Source organism: Lytechinus variegatus, chromosome 3 (assembly GCF_018143015.1).
Source record: "Lytechinus variegatus isolate NC3 chromosome 3, Lvar_3.0, whole genome shotgun sequence".
In the NCBI taxonomy this organism is placed as follows: Eukaryota; Metazoa; Echinodermata; class Echinoidea; order Temnopleuroida; family Toxopneustidae; genus Lytechinus; species Lytechinus variegatus.
In genome coordinates, this window is record NC_054742.1 from 42715311 (window position 1) to 42732752 (window position 17442).

The 17442-nt window shown below is 31.7% G+C and overlaps 1 protein-coding gene across 4 annotated transcripts in view; it reads right to left on the bottom strand.

The window, feature by feature from the left end:
• Positions 1-11787: 11787 nt before the first annotated feature.
• Positions 11788-17442, bottom strand: part of LOC121411077 (6-phosphofructo-2-kinase/fructose-2,6-bisphosphatase-like) — a 48710-nt gene continuing 43055 nt past the window's right edge. For 3 of the 4 annotated variants that reach the window (XM_041603573.1, XM_041603572.1, XM_041603574.1), the window contains exon 16: positions 11788-12017. In XM_041603573.1, the coding sequence (XP_041459507.1) occupies positions 11865-12017 (153 nt within the window). In that variant the 3' untranslated portion in view covers positions 11788-11864. Of the gene's footprint in view, positions 12018-15930; positions 17129-17442 lie in introns of those variants that run through there. The other variant, XM_041603576.1, reaches the window with a different exon arrangement.

Genomic DNA, 17442 nt, shown 5'->3' on the forward strand with positions numbered 1-17442 from the left:
TTCAAAGAAAATGGCATGTAAAAGTATGAAATTTAATTTCTTTTATTAAAATGTGAAGCAAAATAAAGGTACTTGTATTGTTCATCTTAAGTGAAATGTGTGTATATTTTGATCAGATTTTTAAAGAGAATGTATATCATATAGTATATTTTGAAAAAAGTGGTACTGAATAATGTTATTCAATGTTTCAAAGATTTTTGTAAAAGCTGAATTATGATTCTCATGCAATTTCGTGTCGGTTGAAAAAAATAATCTTTTTATAAAACGTGTTTCTTGTTTGTCCAATTATGTGCTCTGAAATCAATTTACAAAAAATGTTTTAGACAAAAAAAAATTAATTGATGAATCAGTACTGGGCCAGTGTTAGAAACATATGTAATATCATAACTCTTCAAATAAGAAATGCACAGAACATTATCTTGGCAACTAAGAAGATTTACAGTCAGCACAATGATTCACATATCACTATACTTCATATTTAGACAATTTTCTGAAGTCATGTGCATTCTAGATGTTGGTGTCATCTTTGTAATTGAATTGAACGTTTCCACAAAGAAAAATTGTGAAAGCCAATGTTTTCTTTATGTATTTCTCTGTTTTTTCATCTTTTGTTTTTTATTGTTTTTTTTTCAATGAAAATTATTACAAACCACTTAACTAAATCAAACCCCGAATTAATTAAAAATAATCACCCTTTTATGAATTTTATCTCCCATAGACTTTGTATACAAAGTATAGAAAGGAGCCATTTTCAGCAATCGTAAAAAGTCATGTGACGTCGTGATACTATACCCGTATGTCACAAATTTGGTCTCAAAGGTTGCGTGAGATTTCAAAGAAAAAAATCATAAAATTTTGCGGCGCTGTCTCTTTGCCTTTCGGAAATATCGCGGGCATCATGGACCCCCAGTCCTTTTAGGGTTAAGCATGACTCTAAATCACACTTAACTCTGTGTGAAGGACCCCCCCATGATCAATGTCAGACAAACTGATTACCCTGGTTTTTGGCTCATCATATCAAGATATGTAATCCATTTCAAAAAGATATTTATCCTAGACGATGTGTTCCCAACAGCGGAAAAATGAAAATGATACAGTACAATGTAATCTATGGTGTACATGGGCTTATGATTCTTGAAACTGTGTCAAATTTGCTCTTGACAAAATCGAAGAGAAAGACTTCCATACGGACAAGTCCATGAAAATTGTATTTATTCTGACAAAAATCACATATGTGAAGATAAGTGTTTACATGCTCCAGTCCATAGAGTCATCAGGCTAAATGTTGGTTGAACAAAAGTCTGAAAGGGGCATGGCAAGAAACTTTCAATCAATTGCATGTATTTTTTAGTCTCTTAATCAATCATAAGTCTTAAAATTGTGAATTCACAATTGATTGCTAATCTACTTCTGGAAACAAGAAGTGTAATCTAATTTGCTACAGTTAAAATTGATTTATCAATTATGAAATTGGACAAGAATATTTGCAATTGATTGCAAATATTTTCTTGCAGTACCCTCAAGTTTTTTTGACAGATTGTATAGAGCTTCTTCAAACATTTGGGGGGAAAATATCTAATTGCCTTGTGTCATTGGCTCAGTGCTGCACATCTTATTGAGAATAATGAGAATAGACCAGTTCATAGTTACTTCATGGACAATTTTGGTCAAATGACCTTTGATTTCTTTCATTATGATAGGCAGATTTCAAAGCAAGATATTATGTAAGCTTGCCTTACATAGCAGAATGAAGAAATTGAATAGACCAGGTGACTAGAATAGCACATCAATGAACACTTTATGAAGGTATTTGTTGTAGTCCTACTTTGAATGCATATCATAGCATGTTGAACAATGTACTTGGCAAACTGTGAAATACAAGTCGTTCGTGGATGTATTGTTGTTTTTTGTGGATGTAAATGAAAACCACAATTCAAAAGAATATTTGAATAATCAAGACATCAAAGTTGGTGCTTATCTCATTAGATTTTAAACCACCATGTTACTTCAGTACAAATGACTTCCTCTGATCATGCATAGAATCTTTTGATCATGCGCAGAAAGGAACTACAAACTGGCCATTTCTGTTTTGATGAACAATGTACATTGATTTAATCTTGAAACTTGCAATTATATGTTGAAATGTAAAGCAATAGTTTTTATGTGTTACAACTTTGAAGAAGGTTGAATAAAATGAAATATTGAGGTATCATCTAACATTCCAAAGTAATAAGAGTGTACTTTGCTGTTTATATTTTTGTCCATTTATTCTATGTGAAAATGTTGATTTTACATGAGGCTAATAAGCACACTCTCTTAGTATTATCTTAACTTTTCTTTAAAAAGAAAATGCTATGTGTAGTTATCTTACAAATTATGTGATTGCATAGATCATGAAATTTTCAGCCAATTCCATACTTGAGACTTGGTTATATACCACAAGAAAAAGTACATTCATTTCTTTTTTTGGCTGGGATCCAACCAAAAATATTTGTTTTCATTTAAAATATATCCATTCTTACACTTCTAATTAATATCATAAAAATCTTAGAATATACATATTAAAGGTCAAGTCCACCTCAGAAAAATGTTGATTTGAATCAATAGAGAAAATCAGACAAGCACAATGCTGAAAATTTCATCAAAATCGGATGTAAAATAAGAAAGTTATGACTTCACTTTCGCTTATTTTTAACTAAATAGTTATATGAACAAGCCAGTTACATCCAAATGAGAGAGTCGATGATGTCACTCACTCACTTTTTCTTTTGTGTTTTATTGTTTGGATTATACAATATTGCAATTTTTACGAATTTGACGATTAGGACCTGCTTGCCTGAAGCACAAAATGTTAAAAAATGGAATTCCACGTGTTCAGGGAGGAATGAAACTTCATTTCACATGACAATTACGAGAAAATAAAAATATTTCATGTCATATAATAAAATACAAAAGAATTTGTGAGTGATGTAATCAGTTCCTCATTTGCAAACCGACCGAGATGTGCATATAACTGTTTTGTGAAATGAAGCGAAACTTTAAAATGCCGTAACTTTCTTATTTTACATTCGATTTTGATGAAATTTTCAGTGTTATGCTTGTTGAATTTTTCTCTCTTTATTCAAATCAAGTTTTTGTTTGGGTGGAATTGTCCTTTAATTTAATGTGCTAGTAGTATTGAAATGGAATAGTGGCCAATAATTATGGGGATTAATCAAAACTTAGACATTAATCATTAAAGAAATGAAAATATTATAAATTGGTAAGATAAAAGAGAAAGAGTCAGGAGAGAGAAAGAGGAGACAGAGAAGGGAGAGAGAGATAGGGAGAGAAAGGGGTGGGGGGTGCACACATATCATAGGCCCATAATATGAAGTCAAGTTTGATTTAGACTCTGGTCTGAAGTTGTAGTTTAACTCTGGATAGCCAGTTGTGACACAAATCTCTTAACAACACAAGTTCAATTCATCATCTCATCTATCAGATCATTAATATCTGAGATTAATAACTAAATTGGTTTTATTCACCTTATAAGCATGATAAAACACAGTGAGCATAAGAATCATATGTTAACAAATTGTTGACATTTTCAGCCATGATTCTAGCACAGATTATATATGAGGTTTAACCAGACTTCAGAATATGGGCCATAGAAGATGATAAATAATCAAGTAAGAAAGAGAGAAATTAGAGGAAATGGGGAAACAATGATGAATGCAGTATTAGAACAATTTTCGAGCTACACAATTAGATACACAACACATTGCACAAGTACATCATAAGATTGTAATAAAGTAATTTTAATACCAATCTTGCACTAGATAAATTTTCATATCATTAGTAGCCTAATCATCCATAAAACATACAATCAATTGTGACATAAACTATAATAAACAAATCTATATCATATAATATCAAGTTAACCCTATCTCCCAATGTTTACAAAATGTTTTAAACACTTCAAATACCAAAATATACATCTTATTTTAATATATACATATTTCATGCAGTACAAAGAATATAAATCAAAACAAACTATGTTGTCATCAAAGCTCTGACTTATAAGTTGAATCTCTACAGATGTCAAAAAAGATTGTTTGGATCCAAAGGGATAAGACTTGAGCAAATTTGTTTGTGTATGTCTTTTTTCCCGGTAGATTAAACCACCAAGACATGGCATTTTCACAATTCAAATTATAACTGCAAGGCATCAACACCTTTTTCCCTTTTTCAGACATTACCAATGGGGATGGATGACCTTATCGACCATCACTGAGAGGTGATCTATAGATCAAACATTGGAACGTTCCTCTATCACCACTCACATACGTTTGTGCTACGGATAAGACGGACACAATAATGTCTCACAAATCACCACTGGTGATAACTGGGTGTAGCTAAATTCACTAGTAATACAGTGTCATACTTTGCATAGCTATGCACCATAGGTCAAAATGCTACAGATGAAGAGTGTATACCAGTAACATGTTACTTATTGCAAGTAAATGACATATAACTGATCACATATGGCGATCTACTGTAAGTTTCCATGATGTGTGGATGACATGTTACTGATTACCACTAGTGATTGTTAGCACTATCCATTGTGAGTGGTGATAAGGTCTGAAACTGCTCTTTTTAGCTTAAAATTGTTTGTAATGTAATGTTAATTAATATTAGAAATAATCAAATTAACTGGAATACCTATGCCATGCTGCCTAACATCTCAGTAATTTTTAATTGCTGTACCAGCCCAAGCTAAAAATATGCAGATGCTGATTTATTGATAGCTACTCAAAAATACTTCTAAAATCTTTATTCAAATGAAATCCTCTAAAGAAAAACTCTCTTTTTTTGTTTAATTGTACAAAGTAATGAGTTCCTTAAATAACAGCTTTATTCAAACAACCCAATTCAACTTGATTGGAAATGGCAAACTTATGAGGCAGAACAATGGTACTACATATTCTTTTACTTTGGCAGGATGAAAGCACTAGACAAGATATATAATGTACTGGTTAATATGGTGAATTTTTTTTTCTGTAGGCCCATTGGAAGTTTGTGAAACTATTCTATTGCAAACAAACTGTATAACCATTACTTTTTGGTCAAGACAGGAGAAGTTGCATAATTTGATTGTCTTGATTCTAGCAAGTTTTAGACATAATTATGCAAAACATATGCCTCTTCAAGGTAACCCAAACAGATTTCTGCAGTCCAAATAGAAAGAACTTTGTAAGGATGATAGATATTGAGAATGGAGGTATACAGTATCTTTGTATTTTCAGCAATTCTCATACAGATCAGATGTGGTATGTTTGGAAGTTGCTCAGTATGTATTTTATAGTAAATAATGGTCTGTATCCCTCTGATGAAGACAATCATTAATACACCCAACTTTGGAAAGGATAATATACAACATTAAATGTTTAGATTGGCAATTAAACATGCTTAACATGAAAACTGTTAGGTCTTTTGCTACATTCATTATTTCACCCTTCATTTGCATGTTATGACAATGTTGAATTGGCATAAACAGCAGTATGATATAAAACTTTTGATATAACATGAAAGAACAATGACCTATTTCATTCCTCTTAACCCTATTTGGTAATACATGAAAGGATGGAGAAAAATAAGTATTTCTATGAATAACATATTCTCAACAAGCTGAGCATGAAAAAAAAAAAACTTTACAGAGAGCCTACAAATTATTGCATTGATTTCAAATGAATTGCACAACCAAAACTATCTATAGGCAAACAGTGCATGACATATCTAAGGAAAAAGATTAGTGTGCAAACAATTGTATAAAAATTGTTACATAATAAAGATATGTTAAGATAATATCACCAAAGAAATGGAAGAGAATCCAATTATGTACAATGAATGGGTTCAAACTGACTCGGGATATCATGAAGCAATTAAACTACTTGTGACTGTTTGTACAAGGTTGGCATCAGTTTCAATCAAGAGAATGATTGATAGGGGGCTTTCACAAAGAATGAAGTGTGATTTAAGATCAACTTAGATTCTGAGTTGTGTTTGAATTATATAAATATCACTCAATTTTGTGCCTTAAGCCCTTAAGTGGTTTTGATGCATTATTAAACAATATATATAAGATCATGCCTTCATAGAGAATTTGCATTGCTGCACAATTAAAATTACACAGGGTGCACACACTATTTATGAAAAGCCTCCCCTAGACTAAATGAAACTCATCATGCACTCATTGAAATTCTTGGAACTATATCAACTTGCACTATCAAAATACATAGGTGAAGTACAAAAATTACCCTGTATACATTATCATTTGACATATACTCCAAACTCATTACCCATCACATAAAAAACTATGATTTTACTTTACTATGATAGATGAAACAAAAAAGGAAAAACATTGACTATTCAAAATATACAAATATTTCATTTCGAACAGAAATATCATGAGATGTATGCATATCAATAAAGGTTACAACCTATTACCATAAGTACTTCACCATTAAAGCTCAATTTACTTACCAATAAATAATGACCATTTTGAATTTCAATTGAAGCGCAGAAGTCATATTACATAGACCAAGGCTCTTGAAAAGAAAAGGTTATTTTCATCACATTTGGTAAGTTAATAAAAAAGGAATAGATAAACATAGATTCAGCGCAGGTCTTACAGGGGGGGGGGGGGATAAATGGCAGTTCTCCACATATACTTACAAAAAGATTTAACATATTTAATCATTTAGATCCAATTTATAGGTTATAGCACTGTAAAACATACATGGAATTTGCCTTCTGAAAGGCACCCTTAATGAGGTATTTAATCATTAAGATCTAATTTATAGGTTATAGTAATAAACTGTGCATACATATTTCTCATATAAACTTGAAAAAGGATTTATCCTCCCTTGCTTTATGAAAATGAATATTTGACCACCCCCTCCTCTGCTGCAGTATAAAATACTTGTATAATAAAAAAATAATTTCTAAATAAACCTACATCTTTATATAAAATACATCATTTTTATTGCTGAAGATACAAGAGACCCTTTTCAAAATGCAGTAATCCAGATAGACATTGGATGTTCCTACCAATATTAAAGATTTCAATAAAAATACAAGTGTCATGGAAATCAATATGAAAATCATGTTCCCTTACTTAACCAAAACGGAACATAAATAGCAATGTTCAAGAATAGAAATATCAGCTATTTGATAATAAATGGAAGATTATGAAAAATTATTTCGAGGTATAATATTGCAAGGTGGGATCCATTACAAAAATAGAAATTTCTCACAAGACAAAAATGTAGCAAGAAATGTAGAGTTTAAACTAATATAATTACTAGAAATATGTAGGAAATTATCAACTGATACCATACTTTTTTTTTACTTCAATTCATCAGTTAATGGTATTGTCATTTGCTTTTTTTAAATGTCATATACCCTTATCATTATTATCCTTATATGCTTTTAAGTTTTATGATCATTATTATTATGATTACGTATCTTATATTGTGATCATTATCAATAACATCACCATTACCCCAACCATCATCATTATTACTTGACCAATCAAGAAAATATAATTTGATACACTGAGCAATAATTTACCACTTAAAGGAAAGAAAAAATACCATGCAAATACAACATGTTAATAAACAAATTCCAGTAAACTAAATAGTTACAGTGACATGATTCATAGTAACATTGATATATTTGTAAAAAAAAAGGAAAATGATATAGAATGAATAAAGAAAGTACGTTGATAGAAATAAAGGAGAATTGAAAATTATAAATATAGGCCTATCTATATCAATTTCAAGTTATTTCATAGAAATCTTTAATTGATAAACATAAAACATTTGAGTTAGTTTCATAAACACCAAACTAGATGAATTTCAAATGTAACATATAGCATAAGTGAGTGTAATTAACATATATTGTGACCTTTGTATAAAAAATTAGCAATGTGCAAAATTTAATAAAAAATATCCTGAAAGATTGCAAGAAGACTTTAGACCTGCCCTTCTCACTCCATCCACATAATATACAAATATATCAACTAGAAAGTATGCACATAAATTGGACACATGTACCATATTACAATCTTAAGTACTGTCAGCATGCATTGGAAAAAAAAGTATGTAAGAGAAACACATCATTTTGATTACCGGTATACACTCATAAAAATCAAGAAAGTTCACAATCTTCACAATTCAATATTTGTCAGATACAGCTATCATCGTATATCATAAATGTGTACACAAACAAGATAACTCAATCATCATTATAAAGAAGATTAATAAATTGATAAACATTACATGACAGATTCTTCATATTGGTTGTTCACTTGATCTTAATCATAAAGGCCCATATTTTGAACTCCAGTTTAATTCAAACTCTGGTTTAAAGCAGTGGTTTAAAGTTAAATTCCAGTTTTGGTAATGATCTCAAAATGACTTGACAGAATCTAATATAATGACCACCCAAGTGTCTGTTTTTATGAATAAAAAATATGTGCCTAAGGATTCTGGAAGAAATTGTGTAATTGCTGAGACATAAGCAAAATAAGCGAGGATTCGGTCACTTCCATCGGGTCTTTATTCCAGCAATATTATTACACTGTCCCGCGTGTGCCTATCTGTGTTGGTGATCTTCAGTGTGAACATTTTTCGGCGTAGATTTCAAGATTTCACAAAGTTCAGTTTATGTAACTGTACCAGATCTAGATCCTCGATGATATTCTGACAATTAAGCCTGATTTTACAGACTTTCTCATGAAATCAGTGTTTACTGCAACTACGGGCATTTCTCTTTAACTATGGATATCCAGCTGTGAAATATATCTCTCAACATTACTCAACAAGTTCAATTCATCACCTTGTTTGACATTCAAATCATACTTTGTATCAGGAAATAATACCTAAAATTGTTTTCTTGACCAAAGAGCAAAGTAAACATGAGACACAAAAAATGTAAATGAACTTTTGACATTTTCAGCTTCCCATAATTTTAGGCATAGAGTTAGACCATGGTCTAAGTTAAATCAGACTTCAGAATACAGTGTATCCTTTCTTGGGAGGTATTTTACACTTAGCACTTTAAAAAATACATGGAAATTGCCTTCTGAAATGCACCCAACAAGGTTTCAAGCCCACTTTATATTTCATATATTTAGATCCTTAAAAAGATTTAGTGTTTCACTTGCTTTTGAGAGAAATCTCAACATTTTCTACATTTTCCCTGATCTTTCAATTCTTGATTGAACTGAATATGAAGCACTGAATTTGAGGCCATTTTCCACACTTTTTGGTGTTTTTGATACCCTTAATACAACTCCAGGGAGTTCACTTCATCTTTTTTTTCATTTTTATGTTACTGTACACTAAAACAAAAAGCATTTGATATTTCAGATGTAAAGGATAATAAATAATATGGTTATCTTTAATGTGCTCAATACATTATCGCTTAAAGGAGAATGAAACCATTGGAACAAGATAGCTTGTGTGAAAACAGAAAAATCAAAGAAACAGATCAACAAAAGTTTGAGAAAAATCAGACAAATAATGAGAAAGTTATGAGCATTTGAATATTGCGATCACTATTGCTATGGAGATAGCAAATTGGCAATGCGACAAAGATGTGTGATGTCACTGATGAACAACTCTCCCCATTACTTTAGTATATATTTCACTTGAATTGCCTCTTTTATCACATCTATCCATAGATCATGTGTTCTTTCTACATGAGGGCATGTAATACATATTTTTCAAGAATACATAATGGATAAAGAGTTTGTATCATCGTAAGAAAAAGCAAAAAGAGACATTTTGAGGCTATTTTATAGTCCACCAAATGGAAAGTTGTTCATCAGTGACATCACACATCCTTGTCGCATTGCCAATGGGAGGATCTCCATAGCATTAGTGATTACAATATTCAAATGCTCATAACTTTCTCATTATTTGTCCGATTTTTCTCAAACTTTCTTTATTCTTATTCTTTGATTTTTCTGTTTCTACACAAGCCTATTTGTTCCAAAGGTTTCATTCCCCTTTAAAGGTATCATTGCCCCGGTCACTAGATTCAATCATTCATTCCCGCACAAAATGTATTCATGTCCAACATCCCCTGGGGAGTATTCCAGCCAATCACCATTGGGGCAAACACATTAGTGGACAAGCTACAATGACTTTCACATCCTACCAAGTACCCATTTATCACCTGGGTGGAGAGTGGCAATATTTGTATTAACGCCTTGCCAAATGCAGTGGAGGGATTTGAATATACCACCCTCTGACTACAAGGCAAGAGTCAGAAACACTACACCACTGCTCTTCCAACATGTAGGATATTACAGTTTGTCTCCCCCTCATTTTTTTCACGTCCAGCTCTAGCTATTGAGATATAACAAGGTACCTTATTGCAGTTTATCAACTTTTTGTATTAACACAGTTATCCCTAAATTACTACATTTATGTTCATATATCTGTTCAAACTAAGAAAATCCTGATAAAAATTCACTTTTAAATACAAAAATGTATTTAAATTGCACAACTTAATTCCTGCTGTAGTTACAAGTGACTCAGTTGAACATCACTAAATATTCATATTATCATTTCAAGGAAGTCAAATGATATTTGGCAGTTTTTAGTAAAGTGCAAAAAACAAATGAGTAGGTTATGACAATAAACTTATATAATTCCTTTGTTTACCACACAATTATATGAATCTAACCAGAGGGTTATTTCATAAAGCTATTCGTATAAAGTCAAGCTCGACTTGAAGACCGACTGGTGAACCTTTCTTACGCACTAAACCATCGCCAATGAACATTTTGTTGTATACCATTTACCACAAGAAAGGATCACCAGTTGTTCTTAAGTCGCTCTTATCTAATGAACAACTTTATGAATACCCACCAGGCAAACTAGAATTAGTGATATGACAATGCAAATTGATTTATTACACTTGTGTGCCCTCAAAATTGATTGCATGCAGAGAGTGTGATAACATCTTCACTAATAAAAATCATGTTTAAATCTAGTTCGATATGGGGCCCATTTCATAAAGATGTTCAACTATATTACTTCTGCCATTATTGTAAATATTATGGAAACCTTTGTTGTGATTTGCTGCTGGGCCTTGTTTGTATAAACTAGACCTCCAATCTCCAATTTGACTTGATGCATGGAACAACTGCTGCACTACAATAATCTACAATCTTGTTCAAGGACAACTCCCTTCCCTGTGAATGGCAGGATATCTTTTAAGAGTTGTTTGATTTTAGGTTTTCTCTTTGGAATTCTGTAAACCAGGGAGTTATCGTTTGTGGGTGACTATGCTCTAGCTCAATGTGGGAATACCATCTGAAGTAGTTGTCCTTTTGCGGTTTTCTTGTAAAATTTTATACTGCATTGTTCTGATCTATAATGCCATTGCCATGTGCATGTTGCAGTTGCTCAGATGTTTGACAATCCCAATAATACAGTTATGTATGAGCAGGAACTACATGTATATGGTTCAATGAAAAGATCGAGCACAAAACAGTGTTGAAAATCAAGAGACTTCATATTAGGACCCGTTAACACAGAGCTCACAGATTAATCACATGATTGTTTGATAATGGCTGTCATAGTAATCATTTGTTCAAATCAGTCCTGTAGTCAATCACTGAGCTTTTGATACAGGATCCATTAATATTTGCATAAGATGTGAGCAAAAAATATCCAGATAGTGACAACTGATCCTAATAAATAAAACATGCTTCTTTTCATACTTATGATAAACAGGACAAATATTGTAGCTATAGCTAACTGCACTGTCCTTTAATTGCTGTAAGCTTCGATACAGAGTGCCCCCTAGCTGAGCCATCCAGCAAGACCTGACCAAGTGTTGTAATAGTTGGTTTTGGCATTGACATACACATCATTTTCACCAAGGCCTTCAGTAAAATCTTCAATGTCAGGAACTGTCGACAGTGCTTGATCTGGGCTTCTGTTGGTGTTACATTCCTGTAGTGGTTAATAAATGATAGGAGGTCAGGGATGAAAATAAAATTTGTTATTGAAACTTTTTTCCTCTGTGTAATATAAGTTCTGCACTAACTTCCAGTCATAGTCCAATCTTTTCAATTCTCTAGAGGGGCTGTTAAACATGAACCTTTAACCAGCGTTATGACAACATACATAGGGCAAGCCATTTTCTCACTATTTCTTATTTCAAGAATTGCCTTTTAATAACAACACAAAATGAATACTTAAAACAAACATTTGATTTCTTGATATTTTGAACTGTTTACAAAAGGCAATTCTTCATGTCAAGAATGGAATGAATGATAGCAAGATACAGGATTAAGAAAAAAGTAAAAAAGATTGCCATTCATACAAGTAGAAATTGTATAGAAAATAGTAAGATGTTGAGTGAAATTATCTCTGAAAGGTTAAGCGATTGAAGGGGAAGTCCACCCTGGCATAATGTTGGTTCTAAGAAAGCAGGAAAATGAGTTTTATCAAAGATTACTTTTTCTTAATTAAATTTGTGTCCTCACAAATAAGCAGCAATGTCAAGTAATATTAATCAAATGCCATATAATGAAATTTTTTTTTGAAATTTTTTCTTATAAAATCACATACATGTATAAAATCATGTGTCTATTCACATCATTTCAATTTTTGAGAGGTATGGCATTTTATGGATTTACATGAAATATGGGGTATCAGCTCCCTAACCCTAATGATCCATAAATCTATTTACATGTATATTTGATTTTCTTTTTCATGAAACATTCATCAATGTTTTTTTTTTTTACTTCCAACAAGACCAACTTGAAGTTGGACTGAATTTCCCTTTTACTGTGGAACATACATTTGTTAGGCCCTACTGATGAGTTACCTTATGGGGACAAAAACATGGCTACTATATAGAGCCCCAGTACATATATGAAGAGCTTGGTTCCAAAAGGTATTATATCCACTTGTGATTAAAATTGATTTATGTTTATTCAGTTTAGTGACCAATCATGGTATTTTTTTTTTTTTTTAGTAACATGAGAAAATTTACTTTTTATTTATTATCACATTGCCAGACAGCTGTGTAAAAATATTGTAAACAAATTCATTTTTCTCTGAAGTTATGAAGATATAGATAATTCCTATGGAACTGAGGTCTTCATATTCTGAAATAAAAACACCACATACATGATTTCTTCTAATAAGGTTTATATTTATTATGTTTCATCCCCAAAACAGAAAGAAAATAACACACACCTGATACCTCCTTCAAAAATAGCAATAAAATATTCTTCATTCATGTTTTATTAATGCACTTTACCATTCCAAAGTGTTTTTAACATTCTGACATTGCATAGACTATAAATACTAGTTTAAGCTGCTTCTAAGAAAGTGGTATTTGAGACATACCTTCTGGATTCTTCTCTCTTAGTGGTTTTTAAGCAAAATACATTCAAAATCATTTGAAGTACAATTCTGCTATATAATATCAAAGGGTAGAGTAAGTTCTTCTGAAATATACATGTAATTACCTAAGGCAAATAACCATTTAATTAGCATTGATTTTATCACAATGCTAACCACATCATAAATGTAATATGCTCATTGAAAACTAGAATGTAATTCAAGGTCTGAGGTGATGGGAGAAAATTTGGTCAAGTAAGGTAAGTTAAATTTGATGATCTTTAGATGTAAACATTCAGAATAAAAAGTCAAAAGTAAATTATGAATGTCTGAAATCTTTGGGCCAACTTATAAAAAGATACCATACAAATATGGAACTCAAGAGCATTCATATGCATTATGATGCAATACACATTTCTGCCATGTCATAGAAGAGATGATGTTAGATTTTTTTTTTTGCATCCTTATACGATTAACTGTATTTTTAGAAACGTAAAACATTTTAACCATTTTTTTTGCCCATATATTGATGTCATCAACCAACTTTATGTAAGAAAATGTCGAAAAGATTTAAATTTGTGAATTCAATTTATTCTAAAGTCCGATACAAATGCATTTGACAAGCCATATACTTCTTGCATCTCTGTTACACACATCCATGTGTATTATTTGCACAAGAGGCCTTTCAAGTTTTGAAATGTTCAACTATATGTAGATCTCTATTTTGTGCAATACTCAAAATAAAAACGAAGGAATGTGCAAAACCTAACACTAGAAATAGAAAAAAACATTTAAAGAGAATACACTCTCAATACACCTGAAATACAAACTGGTCTCATCTTAGTCTGTAAAGCAAACATTTCTAGAATTATAGAATATTTTGCAGCACTCTGTAGAGAATTGATACAATTCAATCATATTCACTATTTACTAGAGAAAGTCTACAGCACCTCAATCTTTATTATTATCACCTCAAATATTTTTATGAATATCCTTCAATCATCCCTATCAAAGAAAAGAGCAAAACAATTAAAGGTCAAGTCCACCCCAGAAAAATATTGATTTGAAGAGAGAAAAATCAAACTAAAATTTTATTAAGATCGGATGTAAAATAAGTTATGACATTTTAAAGTTTCACTTTTTTTTCACAAAACAGTTAAATGTACAACTCGGTGACATGCAAATGAGTGAGAGAGTTGATGATGACCCTCATGATTTCCTTTTGTTTTTTATAGTTTGAATTGTATAATATTTCAATTTTTACAGATTTGACAACAAGGGCCAACTTGACTGAACCATGTAGTTATTAAAATAATGCTAATTCCACATATTTAGGGAGAAATTCATCTTTGTTTCAATTAACAATGAGGAGAAAATTAGAATATTTAATATTTGGTATAACAAAATACAAAAGAAATAACGAGTGGATGACGTCATCAGTCTCATTTGCACACTAACCAGAATGTACATACAACTGTTCTGTGAAATTAAGCAAAACTTTAAAATGTAATAACTTTCTTATTTCACTTCCGACTTTGATGACATTTTTAATGTCTTTTTTTCTCTTTTTATTCAAATCATTTTTTTTTGGGGGGTGGACTTATCCTTTAAATATTTTTGAAAAGGTTTCAGATGCAAATAAGTCAATTTCATTACTTGCAAAACAAAAAATTAAATAAAATATCATTGTTATCAGGTTTGTGCGTGCTTAGACTTGAGAATACAACAATTGCTAATTATTCACAATTGTTCTTGATTGTCATGACTGTCATTTGTTTCTATATATAACCTATCTAGGCTGGTGGGAGGAGTGGTGTCATCGGAGGCCCCCCATAAACGATTTGCGCAATATTTTCGCTGTGCGATCTTTTTTTACCGCGGTGCTCACAGACATTTTACTTTCAAGTCTTTCACATCTTTTGAGACCAAATTTGCGATGTCTGGGTACGCTATTTTGAAATTACGCAACATTTTCTAAGTGCATGTCAGACCCAAAATTGCTTAAAAAACATGATTTTGTGTACAAAGTCAATGCAAATTGTGTTTTCAACCAAAAATCGTAGGTATAATTATTTTATATTTTAGAGTTATTTTATGCTCTTTCTGATCTCAAAAGAATCCCCATCAAAGTTCATAAAAAACAAAAAGTCCAAAGAAATTGATCTGATATCGCAATTTTTTTCACGTATATTTGCTACGAACACCACAATGAGTTTCTACACCAAAAATTAGAACATTTAGAGCTTTATATTTAGGGAGTTATGTAAAGTATGATTTTGCATACCAATTACACATAACATAAATTAGCATAATCAATTAATGGCAATTTGCATGAAATAAATTAATAGACAATTTTGCAAATCATGTCCGAGACAACCTTCGTGCCAATTTTCCGCGCAATTGTGTGATTGACGCCCGAGATCCCGGCCTTACGATCTCCAAAAATATCTCTGCCTAGATAGGATTAAAACATATAAATTAACAAAATATAGTAAACAATCAGTTTTTTAAAAATCAAGAGGATTACAAAAGAAAATATCTAGTCAGTGTGAAATCTTGAGTTCAATTAGGGAGAATATTGTGAACCCTGAGTGCACACATCAAAACACAAATACAGCCTCAATTCATTGCACTTATCATCATCATTTCTACATATTATTAGAAAAAGGTTGTTCACATAGGTTATGAAAATTAATCTGAAAAAATAGAGAGACATTTCAAAAGAGCACTAAGATAGTTCCCAACTTATAATTTACAAGACTGATGGAATTTTGAGGTCAGGGATGGTTAGCTTAACAGTTAAAATCAATTTTCTGAAATAGGATTGGTCTATAATTTCTTAAAGCTGGAATGGATCAGTCATATCTTAAAGCCACAGCCCAAGACCTGAACTACTCATATAGTCCCTGGATCCTTTACACATAGTGCAACATTTTGATCATATAGTCTAATAATATATACCCAATAGACATTAATTATTTTCTTCTAATCTAAATAACATTCATATAACAATATTTGCTTAGGAAAGGAAATGTTTATTGTATGGTCTATGGAAAATCAGTTGTTCACTAGAGCTCCTTGGGGTTTAGTTTCCCTCAAAAATTGATTCTCATATAAAAATATCAATAGACAAAATTACTTTTCAAATACATTTTTTTTGTTACATGAAAGTATTCTTTAATCACAATCATGAAATTTCACTTGTTTACTTGTTCTGTTTCACTTGCAATGCTAAAATTTTTGTTGTATATGCCATAGTAGGTGATGCAGCATGATGGGATTGAATGTCAAGAAGAGAGAGAACAAAGAAAATTTTCACATATCTCCATACCGATGAGAAAAACATTTTAAGTGACCCTTTTTATAAATGATAAATCATTGGCCATATCTTAACCTTCTTTCACATCGAGGCCTTACAGGGTCTCATTAATTTGGCCAAATAAAGTTACTTGGAAATTTCGAGGGAATTTGTTTGTCATTTTCAATCTTTTGGCTGGAGTCAAATTTTAAAGTCTATACATGTTCTTAGGAGCATCACGAACAAGGAGGATGAAGGATGTTGCTGTATTGTCACAAGACCCAGGAAGAACTAGCTGAGAGGGTGAAACCTAACCCCTTTATAAAGGTAGTTTTGATCTCCTGTTGCCTATTTGAGGAAGCCTCGTGGGTCACTGATTTTCTGGAACCGCCTTTGGAATGGGTAAGATATTCTGTTTGAGATTAGGGAGAAAGAAAATGGGAAATAGTAAATTATCAAAAAGTTTGGATGGTGCGATCCTTCTCACAGAATCATTTTAGTGCACCTTGACTCTGAGAGCGCGGTTATGCCATTTAGGGGTAGACCTCAAGGACGCAGACTAACAGGAGATCAAAACTACCTATATAACATCCTTAACCTGTTGCCTACGTGAACTGAGGCTGATGCACTACAGCTTTCCAGAGATTCTAGAAGATAAGTGACTGGAAATCGTTTTTCTTAAACACCCACAAACCGTTGCCATTGGAGAAGTGATATTTTCAGGTC